The 20,651-nt window shown below is 49.8% G+C and overlaps 1 protein-coding gene and 1 non-coding gene across 4 annotated transcripts in view; one reads left to right on the top strand and one right to left on the bottom strand.

The window, feature by feature from the left end:
- Positions 1 to 762: 762 nt before the first annotated feature.
- Positions 763 to 865, top strand: LOC114818049. Its single transcript, XR_003765870.1, has one exon. It is a non-coding gene; the product is annotated as a U6 spliceosomal RNA (small nuclear RNA).
- A 5,604-nt stretch (positions 866 to 6,469) lies between these two features.
- Positions 6,470 to 20,651, bottom strand: part of SLC13A5 (solute carrier family 13 member 5) — a 31,995-nt gene continuing 17,813 nt past the window's right edge. For all 3 annotated transcript variants that reach the window (XM_029082259.2, XM_029082261.2, XM_029082260.2), the window contains exons 7-13: positions 18,987 to 19,109; positions 16,867 to 17,082; positions 15,531 to 15,631; positions 15,201 to 15,319; positions 11,915 to 12,076; positions 9,686 to 9,823; positions 6,470 to 8,251 (exon numbers count right to left, since the gene is read on the bottom strand). In XM_029082259.2, the coding sequence (XP_028938092.1) occupies positions 8,117 to 8,251; positions 9,686 to 9,823; positions 11,915 to 12,076; positions 15,201 to 15,319; positions 15,531 to 15,631; positions 16,867 to 17,082; positions 18,987 to 19,109 (994 nt within the window). In that variant the 3' untranslated portion in view covers positions 6,470 to 8,116. The remainder of the gene's footprint in view (positions 8,252 to 9,685; positions 9,824 to 11,914; positions 12,077 to 15,200; positions 15,320 to 15,530; positions 15,632 to 16,866; positions 17,083 to 18,986; positions 19,110 to 20,651) is intronic.

Here is a 20,651-nt window from a genome sequence, read left to right as displayed (position 1 = left end):
AATCCCACGGATTGATTAATAATATTTTTTAACCACTGACTATTGGCCTAGCACTGTTAAGTTCTGGGGTAGTTACAGTACAGTTTGATCAGACCCAGTCCCTGTCCCACATGGAATTCGCGGTCTAAGCAGGAGGAAAACAGGTATCTCATCCCCATTTTACAGATGAGGTAACTGAGGCATGGAAAATAATAATAATAATTATGGCGCTTACTATGTGCCAGGCACCGTACTGAGTGCTGGGCACCGTACTAAGCACTGAAGGTGACTTGTCACCCAGCAGACCAGGGGCAGAGCTGGGTCTAGAATCCAGGTCTCCTCCCTTCCAGGCCCGGCTTAGTTCCACTAGACCACGCTGCTTCCCCCCAGTCTCCGGGGAAGGTGGGGGGGGGGGGGGTATGCCGGCCGAGAAACACAATTCCCTTCTAGAGACTCCCTCCAGGATAACCCTCCCACCTTGTCAGGGGTCCAGCTCATAAAGCTACACTTCTCAGTCCTTTCCCGTCCCTACCCTTTGAACGCTGGGAGGTTTGAATTTCAATGACCGAAATTGAAAAAACCTCAGAAACTCGACCCTGCGGTCGCTGAGACGGGCAGATTAGAGCCTTCTGGCTCTGCGTCTCGGCCTGGCGCTCAGCAAGCATGACTGCGGTTTCTGCAGGGTGGGGTTGCCCCCCACCCTGCCCCCTCCCCGATTCCCCCGTTGCTCTTCCCTCAACGTGCCACCCCCAAGAGCAAAGGAGAACTCTCTCCCCCCATCCCTTGCTTCGGCAGCATATATACTAAAACTGAAATGACACAGAGAAGGTTAGCATGATATCTGCTTGAGGAAGACATGCAAATTCGTGAATAGTATTAATAATGACGGTGGTCGTTAGTGCCAAGCACTATTCTAAGCCCTGGTGAAGAAACAAAGTAATCGGGTTGTCCCACGTGGGGCTCACTGTCTCATTCCCCATTTTACAGATGAAGTAACTGAGGCACAGAGAAGTGAAGTGATTTGCCCAAAGTCACACGGCTGACAAGTGGCGGAGCTGGGATTAGAACCCACGACCCTCTGGCTCCCAAGCCTGGGCTCTTTCCACTAAGCCATACTGCTTCTCAAACAGATGTGAAGTGAGATGTGAAGAGTTCTATCACAGCATGTATGTACCGATCTCTAATCTTTTTAAATTTATATTGTCTGTCTCCCCCTCTAGACTGTAAACTTGCTGTGGGCAGGGAATGAATCTGTTTATTGTACTATTTACTCTCCCAAGTGCTTAGTACAGTGCTTTGCCCACAGTAAGCGCTCAATAAATACAGTTGAATGATTGAATCCCCACCTACCATCCCCAGACCATCTACCACCTCCTGGGGAAGCCCACCCCCAACCCACAAAAGAGCCGTTTTTTAAACTAACACCCTGAGGCAGAACAACCTCTGACCATTTTGAGGGAGGCCAGTCAAGTGACTCCACCTCGGAGATAACCCTCTCAGTGGTGTGTCCACGTCTGGGAGAACATGAAGAGTTTCGAGCTCCCGGAAATCAATCAATCCAGAAATCTAAAACCGGCTCCGCTCTACTCTGCTGTGTGAACTTGGACATGTCACTGAACTCCCCCGGGGCCTCAGTTACCTCACCTGAAAAATGTATTAAGACTCACAAGCCCCGTGTGGGATAGGGATCGGATCTAACGTGATTAGCTTGTGTCAGAGAAGCCGCATGGCCTAGTGGAAAGACCACAGCCCTGGGTGTCAGAGGACCTGGGTTCTAATACCAGCCTGCCTGCCACATGGGGATTAATTCCTCTTCTCTCCTACTTAAACAGTGAGCCCCATGTGGGCCAGGAACTGTCCCCAACCTGACAAATAGTATCGACCCCAGAACTTAGAACAGTGCTTGGCATATAGTAAGCACTTAACCATAGTTATTAATTACTACCCACCCCACCACTTAGTTCAGTACCTGACACATAGTAAGTGCTTAACGAATACCGTAAAAAATCCGTCAGTCAGTGGTATTTATTGAGCTTTACTGTGTGCAGTGCACCGCGCTAAACACTTGGGAGAATACAATAGCATTGGTAGACACAGGTCCTGCCCAAAGGGAGCTTAGAGTCTATAATAAAGCAAAATAGCTCCGCACTCCCCTCCAGCCACAAGTTAGAGGTTGAAGGTTTTTCCTTCTCTTCACCCTAACCAAAGACCATCCCCCCTCTTTTCCTCTCTCCCCTTTCTTCTGTCTCTTTTCCCCATCTCCCTTTTTTCCTCTCTCCCTCCTCAGTCTCCCTGATTTCCCTCTCTCACTTTTTCTATCTCTGTCTCTCCCCACCTCTCTTCTTCTGCTTCTCTCCTCCTGCTTCTCACTCTTCGACAAAGCCTACCTTGATGCTTGTTTATACTTGTTTATATCGCAAAAAGGAGCACTCTCCTCAAGACAATTTAATTCATTTAAATGCATGTACTAAGCTAAGCACTGGGTAAAAATAAGTACTGTAAAAACACTTCTGGAAATAAAACTACTATACTAAGTCTAGGGATTGCTAAAATAAACCCTTCATGCCCTCGAAGACAGAGGCAAAATTATCCCTCAGCCTTCTCTCCTCCAGGCTCAGCCATCCAAACTCCTTTAGACCATCCCACACAGGACCTTTTTTCCAGGCAGTCTGTTAATTGTATTTATGGAGTGTTTACTGTGTGCAGAACACTGTACTGAGCACTTGGGAGAATACAATACAGCAGGCACGTCCATTCTCCCGATTGGAGAAGCAGTGTGGCCTTGTGGATCGAGCGTGGGCCTGGGAGTCAGAAGGACCTGGAATCCCGGCTCTGCCACTTGCCTGCTGTGTGACTTCGGGCAAGCCACTTATGTGGGACAGGGAGTGTGTCCCATCTGATTAGCTCGTATATATCCCAGTGTTTAGTACAGTGCTAGGCGCACAGTGAGCGCTTTACCAATGCCATAAAAAAACAAACGAACAAAAAAAAAAATAAGCAGAGAGGAGCTTGACTCTCCACAAGGGAAACCCCTTCCAGCACTAATAAGAGAGGAGCCACCTCACCCCAGACCCTCTCCACAAGAGATGATTGAGAGTTCTGCAGCCATAAATTCTCCCAAATGACCAAAAATAGAGGTTGTGGGCACCGCTTCAGTGGTGCACTCTCCAGAGCGGACCGATGTCCTAAAAAGAAGGGTCAGGGTTTCTGAGGCCTGCTTTCTGCTCTGGCCATATCCCCGTAATGATGATGGTGGTATCGATTAGGCACTTATTAAGTACCAACCATTGGGCAAGATGCTGAGGTGCAGTCCAGTTAACCAATCAGTGATATTTATTGAACGCCTACTAGGTGTAGAGCACTGTTCTAAGATCTTGGGAGAGGACAGAATTAGCACAACAGAATTAGCAGACACACTCCCTGCCCACAGTAAGCTTACAGTCCAGAGGGGAGACAGACATTAATAGGAATTAAATTAGAGCAGTCACAGTCCCTGTCCCACACGGTTCTCCCGGTCGAATGAGGAGGAAAAGTACGTACCTTATCCTCAGTTTACGGATGTGCGACGCAAGGCACAGAGAGGTCAAGTGACTTGCCCAGGGTCACACGGCAGGTAAGTGGCGGATCCAGGACCGGAGGTAATAGCTGCAGAAGCGATACTAGTAGCATGATTTATTGTGTGCTCGCTTAGTTCAGGGCATCACCGGCTTTAAAACACTCAATCGCCTTGCCCCCTCCTACCTCACCACTCTCCTACTTCAACCCAACCTGCACCCTCTGCTCCTCTAATGCCAACCTTCTCACTGTACCTTGATCTCATCTATCTCGCCCCCAACCATTCGCCCATGCCCTGCCCCTGGTCCGGAATGACCTCCTTCTTCATGTCCAACTGAAAATCACTCCCCCGAATGTACATCTCTTCCAAGAGGCTTTCCCTAAGCCCTCTTTTCCTCTTCTCCCACTCCCCTCTGTGCCACCTTCACTTGCTTCCTTCATTCATCCCCCCTTCCAGCCTCACAGCACTTATGTGTACGTATCAATAAATTTATATTAATATCCATCTCCCCCTCTAGGCTGTAAGCTCACTGTGGGTATGGAAGGTGTCTGTTATTATATTGTACTCTTCCAAGCACTTGATACAGTGCTCTGCAAACATTAAGCACTCAATAATTACAATTGACTGGCACTATTAGGAAGTGCAGAATAAAGACGTGGTCCATCCCCTGCCACAAGGAGCTTATATTCTAAAGGGGTAGAAGAACATATGGTGAGAAGTCAGATCTCCTGACTGCTACTTCGGTGCTTTTGGATCACCCCCTTACATTCCTGCCTCTAGATATCAGTTTATCCATCTGCATAATGAGACTAAGTTGGGTGCGAATCAAATGGCACCAACCATCCAGCAGTTTGATGCCTGGCACCATTATACTATTCCCTGCTATAACCTTGTTCTTTCTCCTGCCCCCATCATTTTTAAATACCTTTGCCTATCTACCTCACTACATTTTAAGGTTCTTGAGAGCAGGGGCTATGTTTATCTTGCTTCTACCATCCTCTCTCAAGAGCTGACTGAGTATAATGCTCATAAGGCACTCAGTAAATAACAGTGATCGATCCGAGCCATGCCGAACCGAGAGCCCGTAGAATCGGCATGATCCAACAAGCTCTTACCTAAAGGCTCTGGACATCAGGGCACAATTCCTCAGGGATCACACTCGGTTCCATTCTTGGATGCTGCTACAGGATGACTACTGTGGCCGTTTAACTCTTCACAGAGCCCAACTGAGCACATCAGTCAATTACATTTCCTGAGCACTTATTGTGCTCAGAGCACTGTACTAAGTGGGAGAGTATAATATAACAATATAAAAGACACAACATAACACACAGAGCTTCCAGTCTAAAGGGGAAGACAGACATTAACATAAACGAATCACGTACAGCTATGTGCTGGGAAGCATGTGCAGAAGGACCCCCTTCCCAGGCCTCTTCTGCCCCTTGCCCTCCCTCCCACCCTGCCCCCTACCCCCATTCTAGCCCTAGCCCCCAGACTGGCCCCTTTCCTTCAGCATGCCCCGACCCTCCCCTGGCTTTGACATTTCCGGTGGGCAAGGGCTGGTCAAAAAGTTAGACAAGGAAAGGGAAGCGGGGCGGCTTGGTGACGAGCCCACTGAATATAAAAATTTAAATGCCAAGCTGCTTTGGAGCTCGGGGCCTCTCCAGCTGAGGAGAGAGCACAGAGGAAAACCGAATTCATATCCATTCATTCAATCATATTTATGGAATGCTTACTGTGTGCACAGCACTGTACTAACTGCTTGGGAGAGAACCCTAGAACAATAAAGAGACACATTCCCTGCTCACAACCAGCTTACAGTCTAGAGGGGGAGATAGGACAGAGGCAGAGGGGAAGGCTTGGACCAAAGGGGCAGGGTAGGAAAATCAGACCAGCAGTTCAAGGAGTGGGGCTGGCGGAGCCCGGGTGGGACATTCACCAACCTGAGCCCAAATCATATCCTGGACTAGCAAATGTAAGCCGCTTCATCAAGATGGGAATTTCACCCGGCTGTCGGGGAAGCTCTCCAACTTTCAACCGAAGCTGCCATCGCTGACGTTGGGCCCAGAGAGTGTGCGCGAGTAGTTCTATGTCGTGCTGATCTGGTTCAGGGTGGGGCCAAGGGGCAGAAATACTACCTCCCAATCCTCTTGTTGCTTGACTGAATACGAGGCTGTCGTGATGGTTGTGATACTTTAGGCCTGGGTGGCGGGCACAGTGCGAGGAGAAAGCTAAGTTGGAGAGCCTGGCCTGGAAAGGAAGTCTCTGCATTCTCTAGACTTTAAGCTCACTGTGGGCAGGGAAGTGTCTATCAGCTCCGCTATATTGTCATCTCCCAAGCACTTTGTCCAGTGCTCGGCACACAGTAAGTGTTCAATAAATACCACTGATGGATTGGGAGACCTCAATACCATAGAGTTAGTAAGCACCAACCGGGTTCTCAGTCAGCTTACAGGCCAGTGCCTAGCTCCAAAGTCTGTGGTGATGCTTCTACAATGCCGCTTCTACATGGGAAAACAGTGTGGCCTAGGAGAAAGAGCATGGGCCTGGGAGTCAGAGGACCCGAGTTCTAATTCTGACTTCGCCACTTGTCTACGTGACCCTGGGCAAGTCGCTTCACTTCTCTGTGCCTTAGTTCCCTCAACTGCACAATGTTCTCCCTCTCACTTAGAATGTGAGCCCCATGTAGGACCTGATTATCTTGTATTCACCCCAGTGCTTAGAACAGTGCTTAGCACATAGTAAGCACTTAAATACCAAAAATACCTCTAGACCCTAAGCTCACTGTGGGTAGGGAACATTCCTACTGTTATTTTGTACTCTTTCAAGTGCTTAGTACAATGCTCTCCACGCAGGAAACTTTCAATAAACATGATTGATTGACCGTTATTATTAATAAATGAGGAACATTACAAATGAGCCCACACTCTCAAGTTTTCCATGGAAAAAGAAACTGTATTTACAAAACAGCTTTGATCAGAAATCATCAGACATGTAAAAGAGATGGAGGTACCTCAGTTTGATCTTATTCCTGGATAGTTTCGCATCTGTGCATTTGATGCCCTAGACAATAACTACACCTCAAAATTTTATTTTTAACTCTAAATCCTACGAGAGCTCCACAAAACAAGAGTCTCATTTTTAAACAGAAAGGCAATTGCTCACATTTAGGGGAAAGTTTACTTTTCTATTTTCTTCAACATAGCCTAAGATTAAGGCACTTAGAAGCCCAAAGGAGAGTTCAAATTAGAGAAGTAAATTTAGAAAAAAAAAATGGAGTCTTCTTGCTTTATGCCCAAAGTCTTAACATCTTACCAGTACAGAAAAAGAAATTGTTTTTGAATAGTGAGCCTTATCCACGTAACCCACTGTTGGAATCACATCCACAAACTCGGCAAGTTTGCCAAGGTGAAAGAATTGCGATTTGTAAAGTAAAGGGAGTCTCCCACAGATTTTAGTTTTCATCCAAGAGCTGAACCCTGAATGGCACTGATTCTCTCGGAAGGAGACGGGAGTTTCTGGAAACGCTACAGAGAGTAGCTCCTCTGGGAGTAGTTAGCTGGAAGACAGTTTGGCCAGGGAAATTCCCAGCTCAAGACAGTAAGTAGTGCATTTTGGATCTTGGACTGAGGGGCCTAAAGCAGTCCCCTCCCGGGAACACACAAGACCCTGGGCGACACTCAGAAGATATCAAAGATAAACGGCACCCATCCGATGGCATTTACGCCTTCCCTAGCAAGTGAAAAGAAACAGAATATTTAAAAGAGTTTCATCTCAGAACTGAGAAGGCACAGCGTGCCATCTTAGGAAGCCCCCAGACGGAAAGTGGGGTGTCCGTTCGACCGGCCTTTATCAGAGCTTAGCCTCATCCTTCATAAGAAGCAGTGCATCTGGGAAAACCCAGAGCGACAGTGGGGACCATATTCGGGAGCCAGATAGAGTGAGGCGGGAAGCTGGTTTTTAACCTCCGGAGAGACGGTCGCCGTGACACCTGAAGGCCGGGGGGAGGATTTTGCTACCGTTGACGTTGTCGATTCAGTGTGCAGTTTGCTCGTGGATCGTTCCAAATCTGAGGTAGATGGAAATTAAGAGTCTATAGGCAGTGGAGCGTGAGGTGCTCAGAACGTTCCCTCATTGGCCTTTCAATGCCTCCCACCCCCAGAAGGTTCCTTAGCGAGCCGGAGTGTTCGCGGCCTTCCCTACGAGCAGCCGGGAACGGTAAATAAACCTCCACGTCCGCTCAGGGCATTTGCGTCGATGATGGTGGACCGGGGAAGCGGCAGCGAGCGGGTTCTAGCCCGGCAGTTGTCTAGTGAAAATATCAGGAGTCCAGGGTCGGGGGACGACGAGATAGTCGGACCGGGGTGCAGCCAGTTGTTTTCGGGTGCCCTGCCTGAGGCTCCATCGAGGCTCAGTTGTTTCAGCCTGACAGAGCCACGGGGCTCCAAATCTAGGGTTTGGAGGGGAGTCGGGGATAGGGGTGTGGGGGTGACGTAGTGAGCTTTCGGGTGGGAGTTCGGCCCCAAAGGAGAAAGGTAACACCGAGGTCCTTGAGCTTTGGCAGATTGCCTCCTTCAGATCTTAGTCCATTGGGATTTCAGTCTCGTTGGCCCAAGCGGGGTAGGTGTTCAAATCAAACAGGGCCGCCCCCCAGGTATTGATGGCTAGCACCACACATAAGATCCCGATAATGTTCAGGACGAATCCAGCTTTGGCCTGGAAAACAAAACGGAGACGAGGAGTCTTAACGGGAAAGGTAATCAGTCCACACCTGGGAAAGGAACCCACTGTCCTGTGTCCGTGCCTTGGCAATGACATCTCACTGCCACTTTGGGTCTTTCCATCTGCTCCGAGATTACACTCAACCATGCTGAAATAGAGCCAGTGCAGCAACTGCCGCTCAAGCACTGTGTCCAACTTTGTATCCGCCGCGGAGCTTAATACAGTGCTTGGTACATAGTAAGCACTTAGATACCATTATTATCATTATTCCCCTTCAGTACTTAGTGCAATGCTCTGCAGAAGCTCCAGAGAAAAACCCCAAGGAAGTACCACTAGAGCCTTAAGAGTCATTTTTGGGGTTTCTTTTATGGTAATTACTAAGCGCTTACTATGTGCCAGGCATGGAACTAAGCACCACGGTAGATACAAGCTAATCGGGTTGGACGCAGTCCACGTCCCACCTGGGGCTGAAGGTCTTAATCCCCATTGTACAGATAAGGTAATAGAGGCACGGAGAAGTAAAGCGACTTGCCCGGGGTCCCACAGCAGACAGGTGGCAGAGCCGGGATGAGAACGTGGCCCCTTCCAGCTTCCAGGTCCAGGCTGTATCCACTAAGCCGCATTGTTTCTCATGGTGGACAGGGATCAGGGCTGTTGTACGGGACTCCCCAAATGCTTGGTATAGCTCTCCGTAAACGATACGCGCTCAAGAAATAGCACTGATTGACTAAAGCTTAGTGCAGTGTTCTGCACATGGTAAGCACTCGAGAAATAACCGATGGACTGACTAATGCTCAGTACAGTGCTCTGCACATGGTAAGGGCTGAAGAAATACCATTGATCGACTGATGCTGAGTACAGTGCTCTACACAGAGGAACGCTTAAATAAACACTATTTCTTCTACTTGTCGCATGCTGTCGAGTTCCCCCGATTAGATTAAGCTCGTCAAACGGCAGGGACTGTATCTGTTGCCGACTTGTTCATCCCAAGCACTTAGTACAGTGCTCTGCACATAGTAAGCGCTCAATAAATACTATTGAATGAATGAATGAGTCGTCTCCGACCCGTAGCGACTCCACAGACACATCTCTCCCAGTACACCTCGCTCTTTCTCTGCAGTCGTTCTGGTAGCGTATCCATAGAGTTTTCTTGGTAAACATACGAAAGTGGTTTATCATTGCCTTCTTCCGCGCAGTAAACTTGAGTCTCCACCCTCGACTCCCTCCCGTGCCGCTGCTGCCCAGCACAGGGGAGTTTTGACTTGCAGCGGATTACCTTCCGCTCGCTAGCCACTGGCCAAGCTAGGAATGGAATGGGCGCGTTTCTGCTTGTCTCTCCCTCCCGTAGCCGGGACTGGTAGAGAACTGGAAACTTTCCAGTGCTGAGGAGGGGCTTTCTTCTATTACAACAGTAATAATCCCACTTACCATATCGGCAACTTTGAGATGGCCAAAGGAAAACACTATAGCATTTGGAGGTGTGGCCACAGGCAACATGAAGGCGAACGACGAACTAAGAGTACACGGCAGCATGACGTACAGTGGGTTGAGTCCGATAGACTGAGCCTGAGAGGAGACAAAATGGCAACAGGGGAAAGACCAAGAAAAGGTCTTAGAGAAGCAGTGTGACGTAGGGGACAGGGCCCAGCCTGGTAGTCAATAGGACTTGGGATCTCACTCCTGCTCTGCCACTTGTCTGTAGCTATGACCTTGGGTAAGTCACTTCACATCTCTGCACCTCAGTTCCCTCACCTATAAAATGGGGATTAAAACCGTGAGCCCCCTTTGGAACGGAGGCTGTGTCCAACCTGATGAGCATGTAATGGTGGTGGTTTTTGTTAAGCGCTTACTATGTACCAGGCACTCTAAGCGCTGAGGTGGATATAAGCAAAAAATCGGGATAGACACAGTCCTTGTCCCATGGGGGGCTCACCGTCTTAATCCCCATTTTACAGTTGAGGGAACTGAAACCCAGAGAAGTGAAGTGAGTTGCCCAAGGTCACCTCCCAGACAAGTGGCACAGTCGGGTTCAGAACCCTGGTCCTGCTGACTCCCAGACCCAGACTCTATTTATGACGCCAGTGCCTGGCACATAGTAAGCACTTAAATATCCTAAAAAAAAAAAAAAAAAAGGGCCCGAAATGTTCTAGAAACAGTTTCCATGTTAAGCCTTTAGATTCTAAGTCCCTATAGGCAGGGATCATGTCTGTTGGAATCCAAGTGCTTAGTACAGTGCTCTGCATGAAGTAAACACTCAGTAAATACCCCTGGTGAATTGATTGGAAATTTCTAGCTATGAGACTTCTACCTCCTGAATCATTCTACTCCCTTCAGTGAGGGGAGTTTCAATTTTGTTTTCCTCAGAGGCCTAGGACTGCAAAAAGTCCCAGAGATTAAAGATGGAATGGCCACTTAGCTACCGGGTTAGCGATGATGCTGTTTTTCTCTTCTGGTTTCCAGAATGCTTTCAGTGACAAGCACTGTACTAAGCACTGGGGTTGATAAGAGATAGTCAAGTTCCACATGGGGCTTACAGTGCAAGTAGGAGGGAGAACAAGTATTGAATCCCCATTTTATAGGTGAAGTGACTGAGGCCCAGAGAAATTGTGACTTGACCAAGGTCACACAGCAAGCAAGTGGCACAACCGGGATTAGAACCCAGGATTTCTGACTTCCACAAGGCCAAGCCGCTTTCCTATATCCAGGCTTGAGCTCTTAAGAAGCTCAACCACAGTTTGGGAGAGTTTGTAAAAATGACCCAAGAGGAGAGCATAATTACAAGGTCCATGAGGTGATATTTTTAAAACGATAAACTCGGACTGTGGGAATCTCCCTCAGAGTTTGGGTGTTATTTCTGGTAACCGCTGGCAAAGCGGCCCAAAGTTGTAACGAGGTCCTGGATGAAATCGAACTGATTCTCTGAAGTGGTTTATTGAGCATTTACTGTGTGCAGAACGCTGTACTAAGCGCTTGGAGAGTACAATTCGGTAACAGAGACAATCCATTCCAAACAACGGTCAATATCTCCATCCTCCTCTAGACTGTAAGCTCCTTGTGCTCAGGGAACATGTCTACTAACTTGGTGGCACTATACTGGTCTAAGTGTTTAACAAATATCACGATTATCATTATTATTATTTCTGGCACTCGGTGGTACTGAGCAGCAGCAGGGCCTAGTAGATAGTGCAAGGGCCTGGAAGTCAGAAGGACAGGGGTTCCAACTCCACTTTCGCCAATTGTCTGCTGAGTGATCTTGGCCAGTCACATCGCTTCTCTGTGCCTCAGTTACCTCCTCTATACAATGGGAATGAAGACTGTGAACTTCATGTAGGACAGAGACCGTGTCCGACCCTATTTGCTATGTCCACCCAGTGCAAAGTACAATGCCTGGCACATAGTAAGCCGTTAAATACCACAATTACTATTATTACTCTTCTAAGTGCTCAGTACAGTGCTCTGCCCACGGTAAGGGCTCAATAAATACCACCGATTGATCACTTTCAATTAAACCAGAGAAAAAAAGAGAATGCATTTCCATTGCCTTTAGAACCTCCATCGGTCCATGGAGTAGGTTGAGTTGGGCAGTGGAAGAACGTTGGGTTTCTAGCCGGGACCCAGAAAAGCCCGGCAAAAGGGACGGGGTGGAAAGGAGCTTACCATGGAAGCAAAGATGGGGAGAAACAGGGTGGCTGTAGCGATGTTGCTGGTGCACTCGGTGAAGATGGCCACAAAGATGGACAGGATCACCGTGATGGCGGACGGGGGCACCGACTTCAAAGGCTTCATCTGATCCCCCATCCAGTTGGACAGCTTGGAGACCTACAATCCCCAGAGGAATCAATTTACACGGATAATCCCTTGTGACACCTGCCTACCGGCGCACTTCGGGGGCCAAATTGGGGAGTTCTCCCTCCCCTGGTTTTAGTCCCGGCAGCTCCCGACCCGGCACCCCTGGGCTGATCACGTCCTGATGAGTCCACAACCTTCTGAAGCACTTCTCAATCCACCCTATAACTTCGGCATTCGCTCACCTGCCCCTCCAACCTCTTTTTGCTTTTGTTTTTGTGTTCATGTAGCATTTAAGTGGTTATTGTGTGTCCTGCTTTATTCTAAATGCTGGGGTAGATTCCAGTTTATTGGGTGGCACACAGTCCCTGTTCCACAATGGACTCACAGTCTTAATGCCCATTTTACAGATGAGGTAAGTGAGGCTCAGAGAAGTGACGTGACTTGCCCAAAGTCACACAGCAGACGGTGACAGAGCTGAGACTGGAATCCAGGTCCTTCTGACTCCAAGGCCCATGCTCTATCCACTAGGCAATGCTGCTTCTCTGGTACTTGACTTCTCTTCAGTTTCCTTATCTTTAAAATGGGAAAGAAACTTCAGTTCTCATTAGACTGTGAGTCCCCTGGGGGACGGGGATGTCTCCAACCTGATTACCTTATATCTGAAGAAGTGAAAAGAGCCTGGGCCTGGGAGTCAGAAGACTTGGGTTCTAACCCTGGCTCTGCTACTTCCCTGCTGCTTGGCATTCGGCAGATCATTTAATTTCTCTGTGTCTCAGTTTCCTCTTCTGCAAAATGAGGCTTCAATACCTGTCTCCCTCTTATTGAATCCCAAATGAGACCTGGTCATCTTGTATTCATCCCAGTGTTTAGTACTGTGCTTGCACATAAAAGCGCTTAACAGATATCACCGTTATTACTATTAAAAATGACATATCCAAGTTCTCAGGTTTTAACTTCCTTGGATCTTTTTTAATCTCCTAGCCAGATATCATCTTCTTGCTCCATCTCACCTGGCTCTGAGCAGGTGGATGGGCATGAAGACCCAACTGCTTGCCTGCTTTTCAGCTAGAGGGCCAATCTGCAGCACGACTGAGCCATCATCTGCCCCGCGAGCCCGACGGCACGGGAGATGGCTGACCGGAGAATAAGAGGGTGATGGCTCAAATCCCCCTCGGGCAAATTTTGGCCTTAATCTCGCATGGCCTTTGTGACCTTGGGCAGTCTCTTCACTTCTCCGGTCCTCCATTTCCTCATCTGTAAAATGGGCAATACCTGTTCTTACTACCTGTTAGAATGTGGGAAGGTGGGGGGAAAGAAGAAGCAGAGAAGGAGGAAGAGAAGGGAGGAGGAGGAGGAAGAGAAGGGAGGAGGAGGAGGAAGAGAAGGGAGGAGGAGGAGGAAGAGAGAGAGGAGGAGGAGGAAGAGAAGGGAGGAGGAGGAGGAAGAGAAGGGAGGAGGAGGAGGAAGAGAAGGGAGGAGGAGGAGGAAGAGAAGGGAGGAGGAGGAGGAAGAGAAGGGAGGAGGAGGAGGAAGAGAAGGGAGGAGGAGGAGGAGGAAGAGAAGGGAGGAGGAGGAGGAGGAAGAGAAGGGAGGAGGAGGAGGAGGAAGAGAAGGGAGGAGGAGGAGGAGGAAGAGAAGGGAGGAGGAGGAGGAAGAGAAGGAGGAGGAGGAGGAAGAGAAGGAGGAGGAGGAGGAGGAGAGAAGGGAGGAGGAGGAGGAGGAAGAGAAGGGAGGAGGAGGAGGAGGAAGAGAAGGGAGGAGGAGGAGGAGGAAGAGAAGGGAGGAGGAGGAGGAGGAAGAGAAGGGAGGAGGAGGAGGAGGAAGAGAAGGGAGGAGGAGGAGGAAGAGAAGGGAGGAGGAGGAGGAAGAGAAGGGAGGAGGAGGAGGAAGAGAAGGGAGGAGGAGGAGGAAGAGAAGGGAGGAGGAGGAGGAAGAGAAGGGAGGAGGAGGAGGAAGAGAAGGGAGGAGGAGGAGGAAGAGAAGGGAGGAGGAGGAGGAAGAGAAGGGAGGAGGAGGAGGAAGAGAAGGGAGGAGGAGGAGGAAGAGAAGGGAGGAGGAGGAGGAAGAGAAGGGAGGAGGAGGAGGAAGGAGAAGGAGGAGGAGGAGGAAGAGAAGGGAGGAGGAGGAAGAGAAGGGAGGAGGAGGAGGGAGAGAAGAGGAGGAGGAGGAAGGGAGGAGGAGGAGGAAGAGAGGGAGGAGGAGGAGGAGAAGAGAAGGAGGAGGAGGAGGAGGAAGAGAAGGGAGGAGGAGGAGGAGGAAGAGAAGGGAGGAGCAGGAGGAGGAAGAGAAGGAGGAGAGGAGGGAAGAGAAGGGAGGAGGAGGAGGAGGAAGAGAAGGGAGGAGGAGGAGGAGGAAGAGAAGGGAGGAGGAGGAGGAGGAAGAGAAGGGAGGAGGAGGAGGAGGAAGAGAAGGGGAGGAGGAGGAGGAGGAAGAGAAGGAGGAGGAGGAGGAGGAAGAGAAGGGAGGAGGAGGAGGAGGAGGAAGAGAAGGGAGGAGGAGGAGGAGGAAGAGAAGGGAGGAGGAGGAGGAGGAAGAGAAGGGAGGAGGAGGAGGAGGAAGAGAAGGGAGGAGGAGGAGGAGGAAGAGAAGGGAGGAGGAGGAGGAGGAAGAGAAGGAGGAGGAGGAGGAGAAGAGAAGGAGGAGGAGGAGGAGGAAGAGAAGGGAGGAGGAGGAGGAAGAGAAGGAGGGGAGAGGAGAGAGGAGGAGGAGGAGGAGAAGGGAGGAGAGGAAGAGAAGGGAGGAGGAGGAGGAAGAGAAGGGAGGAGGAAGAGGAAGAGAAGGGAGGAGGAGGAGGAAGAGAAGGGAGGAGGAAGAGGAAGAGAAGGGAGGAGGAGGAGGAAGAGAAGGGAGGAGGAGGAGGAAGAGGAAGGGAGGAGGAAGAGGAAGAGAAGGGAGGAGGAAGAGGAAGAGAAGGGAGGAGGAAGAGGAAGAGAAGGGAGGAGGAGGAGGAAGAGAAGGGAGGAGGAGGAGGAAGAGAAGGGAGAGGAGGAAAAGAAGAGGAGGAGAAAGAAAAAAGAGGAAGAAGAAGAGGAGAAGAGAAGGACTGCTTTGAAGATTTGGGAACACTCTTTCCAGGACTGAATTACCTCCATAAAATGGTGCTGCCCTCCCTGCCATAGGCCTTCCCTGACTCTTGGAGGGGGCAGGTACTTACTTCAGCTCCTTTGGCCAGAGCAAACCCTCCTCCTAGCAACAGCACAATGCCCCAGGGCACTCTCTCCTGGGTCACCTTCCAGGTCAGCAGGGCCGGCGGGTAAAATGGTTCCTTCCACTCTGGGAGAGGAAGAGAAAAGGGAGTCTGAGCCAGGATAACAGCAACAACCCAACTTTGCTCTTTCTCTTCCCCTCTTTCCTCTCCTCCTCTCTCAGAGGGCCTGGGGGTGGTGTAGGCCTGACTGGAACTCTGGGATTCTAGAGTAGGACTGAAGTGTCCTCAGGGACCCCAGCTTCCCTCCCCTACCTTGTTCTTCACCCGTCCCTTTACCTTCATCCGTCTGGCTTCGGAAGTTGAATTGAGGTTTCTTGGAGGGAACGATGAAAAGCAATATCGCTATGAAGACGGCGACGGTCGCGTCAGTCATATACCTTCGGGGAAAAGAAGGAGAGAGTAGGAGCTTTCATCAGAGAAAGCTCTGTTTCCTTTGGAAGATGTCTGAATCACTTCCTTGAGAACAGGCTACCAGGTGGAGAAGCAGCGTGGCCTAGCGAAAAGAACACGGGCCTGGGCAACAGGGGACTTGGGTTCTACTCCTGGCTCCGCCCTTTGTCTGCTGTGTGACCCTGGGTAAGTCACTTGACTTTTTGGTGTCTTCTCCTCAGTAAAATGGGGATTAAAAACTTACTGTCCCCTGACTTTAGATTGGAAGGCCCCTAAAGGGCAGGGTCTGTGTCCGACCTATCCCGGTGCTTAGTACAATGATGGCCACATAACAAGCACTTTTTTTTTTAAATGATATTTGTTAAATGCCTTACTATGTGCCAGGCACTGTACTAAGCACTGGAGTAAATACAAGATAATCAGGTTGCACATGGAACTCATACTCTTAAACCCAATTTTACAGACGAGGGAACTGGAGGTACAGAAAACTGAAGTGGCTTTGCAGAGGTCACTCTACAGACCAGTGACGGAGCTGGAATTAGAACACATGACCTTCTGGCTCCCAGGCCCGTGCTCTATCCACTACATCATGCTGTTTCTCTGTATTGTACAACTGAATTGGCAGACCCCTCCCCTGCCTACAACAAGCTTATAGTTTTACTATTATTATGGTATTAAGCTCTTTCTATGATCCCAGTGCTTTACTAAGCACTTGGTAGGATAGTGTCTGCTCCCCGACTCGTCTGCTTAGCACAGTGTTCTCCCCTCTTCATAAGCCTTATTAAAGTTCCACCTCCTCCAAGAAGCCTTCCCTGAATAAGCCCTCCTCCCCTCTTCTCCCATTCCCTTCTGCGTCACCCTGACTTGTTCCCTCCATTCATTACCCCTCCCAGCCCCATGACACTTGTGTATATCTGTAATTTATGTAAATTAATGCCCGTCTCCCCCTCTAGACTAGGGAATATGTCTGTTAATTGTTACATTGTACTCTCCCAAGCACCCAGTTCAGCACTTCGCACACCGTAAGCGCTCAATAAATACCACTGAATGAAGGTTAATACAGTGCTCCCATTAAGTGCTCAGTAAATACTATCGCTACTCATTGTTTCCAGCGTCCAACACTCGTCAACCCTTTAGGGAGGGCTGTGCCACCCCCCACCCCCACCCCAACCAGCCCCTCCAAAGCTGAGAAGTTTAAATCGCGATCGCACCACCGACTTACTTGGTTTTGCCGTCCACCCAGAAGAAGGACAGCCAGCCGGGCATGAAGCCGGGATCCCGGGTGAACCACAGAAATACCAGCAGGATGAAGCAAATAAGGACGTTGATTTCGGCGAAGGTGAGCGGCCCCAGCTTGGTATACTCTGCATTCAGCAACTCGTAGGTCACTTTCTCTTTCCTCGTTTTCTCCATCCCTAAGCCCCACAGTTTCTTAAAGCTTTGGGAAAAGGAAGGGAGAAGAGGGCAAATTTGGCATGAAAAGGGGGGTGGTTATGAAGCGGCCTGCCGTGTGCCGAGAGCTGGGGCAGATTCGAGACCAACAAGGCATGGTACCTATGTTCCTTTTGTGATCTAAGAGGGAAGGAGAGCAGGGGTCTTCATACCCATAGTAGAGATGAGGAAACTGAGGCTCAGAGAGGCTAAATGACTCATCCGAGTCCCCGCAGCAGGCCAGTGGGACTAGCACCCAGATCTCCTGACGCTCAGGCCCTAGCTCTTTCCACTAGGCCGGACTCACTCCCCGTCTTCTTGCTGACGGGTAGCTGTGGCATCAGTCTCAATCCATCAGCAGCATGGCATAGTGGCTAGAACATGGGCCTGGGAGTCAGAAGGTCATGGCTTCTAACCCCAGCTCCACCACTTGTCTGCTGTGTGACTTTGGTCAAGTCACTTCTCTGTGCCTCAGTTAACTCATCTGTAAAATCGGGATTGAGACTGTGAGCCCCACTTGGGACAGGGACCGTGTCCCACCCGATTTGCTTATATCCACCCCAGCGCTTAGTTCAGTGCCTATCGCATAGGAAGCGCGTAACAAATACCATAATTATTATTCTTAAGCAATCAGAGTTCTTAAATCACTTAAGTCTGCTGTCAGATGAGCGTTTCGCCACCTGGCCAGAAGGCTAAGAAGATGAGGATAAAACACCAAAGGAAAACATCTTTCCAGATCGTGGCTCGGTGGAAAGAGCATGGGATTGGAAGTCAGAAGACTCAAGTTCTAATTCCTCTTCTGCCACTGGTCCGCTAGGTGACCTTAGGCCAATTGCTTAACCTCTCTGAGCCTTAGTTTCCTCATCTGGGTAAAAAGGAGATCAGAAACCTGCTCTCCCTACCTCTTGGCTTGCAAAACACACATGGGGCAGGGACTGTGTCCTGTTTATCTTAGAGCAACTTCAGCGTTTAGCACAGCACTTCAGTCCACAGGAAGTACTCATTAAATACCGTTCTAATCGTTAGCACCCCATGCAACCGCTGGTCTGCTCCTGCTTAAATTCACATGGTGGCATAGCATTTCCTTTGGCATTTTGCGGGTGCAGAAGAGGTTGTGAATCCCTCACTCTGGGTCATCCACGGGGAGACAGAAACCAACCCTAGGCTGGGCGGGGGCATTTTCTCGACCGCTCACAATCTGCTCAAAGTTACTACCAGACGGGAAGATTCAAGGACCGTCGGCTTTTGTATCCCCCATCGGGGCATCGATTCTCGATCGCCTGCCTCTTAAACACGGTTTCAGAACTAGGTCTTTCAGAGGGTTGAAATTCAGTCACACCCCGGGGGCCCGATCCTAAATGACATCATCACACTCCACAGAGTGCCCTTTGAATCGTCCGCCCCATAACAGGATGTCATCACACGTGCATCTGCCCGAATCCCCAGACCTGGAGGGTTTCTCGGGGCTGGAATCCCTGTCCACCTACCTTACTTGTTATGGGCAGGAAATGTGACTGCTAATTCTGTTGTATCACTCTCCAAAGTGCTTAGTACAGTGCTCTGCACCTAGAAAGCGCTCAATAAATACCAATGGTTCATTCATTCATTTAGTTGTATTTGCTGAGCTTCTATGTGCAGAGCACTGTAGTAAACACTTGGGAGAATATAACAATAACAGACACATTCCCTGCCCAAGATAAGCTTAAAGTCTAGAGGGGTTGATGATTAATTGTTCCAGTTCCACAGGCTCTCAGCTCCCCCTAAGCCAGGGTGGAGGGAGTCTGGGAACTTTCCAATCCCCTCAGTGGGGACCCACCCAGGGATGGCGGGGAAAGGAAACACCTTCCTCGCTTGCCCCCTAAAACCGGCCCGACCGACCCCTACCGGTATCCGGACTCCAGAGGAACTTACTTGAGCCCCAAGAAGAAGCACTGCAACCAAAACCAGGCCAGCAGCAGCATCAGTAACATGTTGGGGAAAGCGAATCCAAACCAGCTGGCAAAGTTCACCACATCCCTGTTCCTGGGGAACAGCCTGAAAGAAAACATAGGTCTCGGGTCCGAAGCCAGACCCCCAAGAATCCGACCTCCCCCTTCTCTCTGCTGTCAGCGGATGAGCTCGAGAGGAGGAGAAGGACAGAAGTAGGGTGAGAGGGAGAGAGAACCCGTGAGAAGCCCCATCTCTCACCCACAATTTTTTTTTCCTATAATACTCATGTGCTTACTGTGTGTCAGGCACTGTTCTAAGCGCTGGGGTAGATATAAACTCAACAGGATGGACAGATTCCATGTCCCATGTGGTAACTGAGGCGCAGAGAAGTGAAGTGACTTGTGCAAGGTCACACAGCAGACAAGTGGCACAGCCAGGATTAGAACCCAGAGTCTTCTGACTCCCAGGCCTGTGCTCTAAGCCCTCGGCCACACTGCTTCAATCTAGATAACCCCTTCATTCATTCAAATTTAATGAGCGCTTACTGTGTGCAGAGCACTGTAGTAGACGCTTGAGAGAGTACAATACAACAGTAAAGAGACACATTCCCTGCCCACAGCGAGCTTACAGTCTTCGCCAAGCTGCTGATAATTTCCAAGAAACAGCATAGTCTAAGTCAAAAGAACACAGGCCATGAACAGGTTCCATGTTGCCTTATTTCTAGATTGCAAGCTTCCAGGGGCAGGGACAGAGTCTTCTCCTGCGATTAACTTCTGTGCTGTGTCCCGCATACCTGGCAGCTGAATAAGTAGCATTTGATAGTGAACTCGGTGGTGGTACTGCTGCTCTTAATGAATAATAATAGAGGTGTTTTTTAAAACACTTCTGTGCTGGGTCCTGGGGTAGAGGCAGTCCAATCAAATCAGAAGAAGTTCTTGTCCCTCAGTTATATTGGCAGAAGAAAACAGATATTTAATCCCCATTTTACAGATGATTGAGGTAACTCTTGTTATCTACCCCAATGCTTAGTACACCTGCACATGCTTAACATAAACCCCAATAATTATGAGGAAACTGAGGCCTAGAGAAGTCACCCAGCAGGCCAGCAGTGGAACCGGAATTCGATTCAGGGACTCCTGACACTGCTTCTCTGAGGAAGGTGTTGATGAGATTGATGATGACGAAGGAGAGGAAAGACCAGGGATCCCGTTATTCCCTTCGCAATCGCTGGCCGATTTTCAGAGAAAGGCCGCCGGGCCGCAGAAACGACTGCCAAAATGAGCAAACTCGGATCCCTTGGCCTTTGGACTATAAGGATCACGTGTGGATCGTCGGAAGCTCTTCATAACCCTCTCAGGAAGCCCGTCTCGCTCAGTGTCTGGTTCAGTGTCTCTGAGGGAGGCCCGGCTCTGCCAGGGCTCGTGTTTCCCTGATTCGTGTTGGCGAGCATGTGGGTATGGGGATGGGGGAGTCAGGAGACACCCTCCCTCTGGCATGTATCTGTCCGGGTGCTGTGGGTGCAGGCATTAGGGATCGGCGTGGGATGTGTCCACCGAATCTCTTGGAGTACTGCAAGAGCAAGGCCTCCCCATGCCCACATCTCCCTCCTCGGCCCTCCCGGTCCACCTCCAGCCCTCGCGAGCGGCA

The sequence above is a fragment of the Ornithorhynchus anatinus genome, chromosome 17 (assembly GCF_004115215.2).
Source record: "Ornithorhynchus anatinus isolate Pmale09 chromosome 17, mOrnAna1.pri.v4, whole genome shotgun sequence".
NCBI classification, from domain to species: Eukaryota; Metazoa; Chordata; class Mammalia; order Monotremata; family Ornithorhynchidae; genus Ornithorhynchus; species Ornithorhynchus anatinus.
Note: the sequence above shows the minus strand (reverse complement) of the source record. Positions and strands in the feature narration are given on the sequence as shown.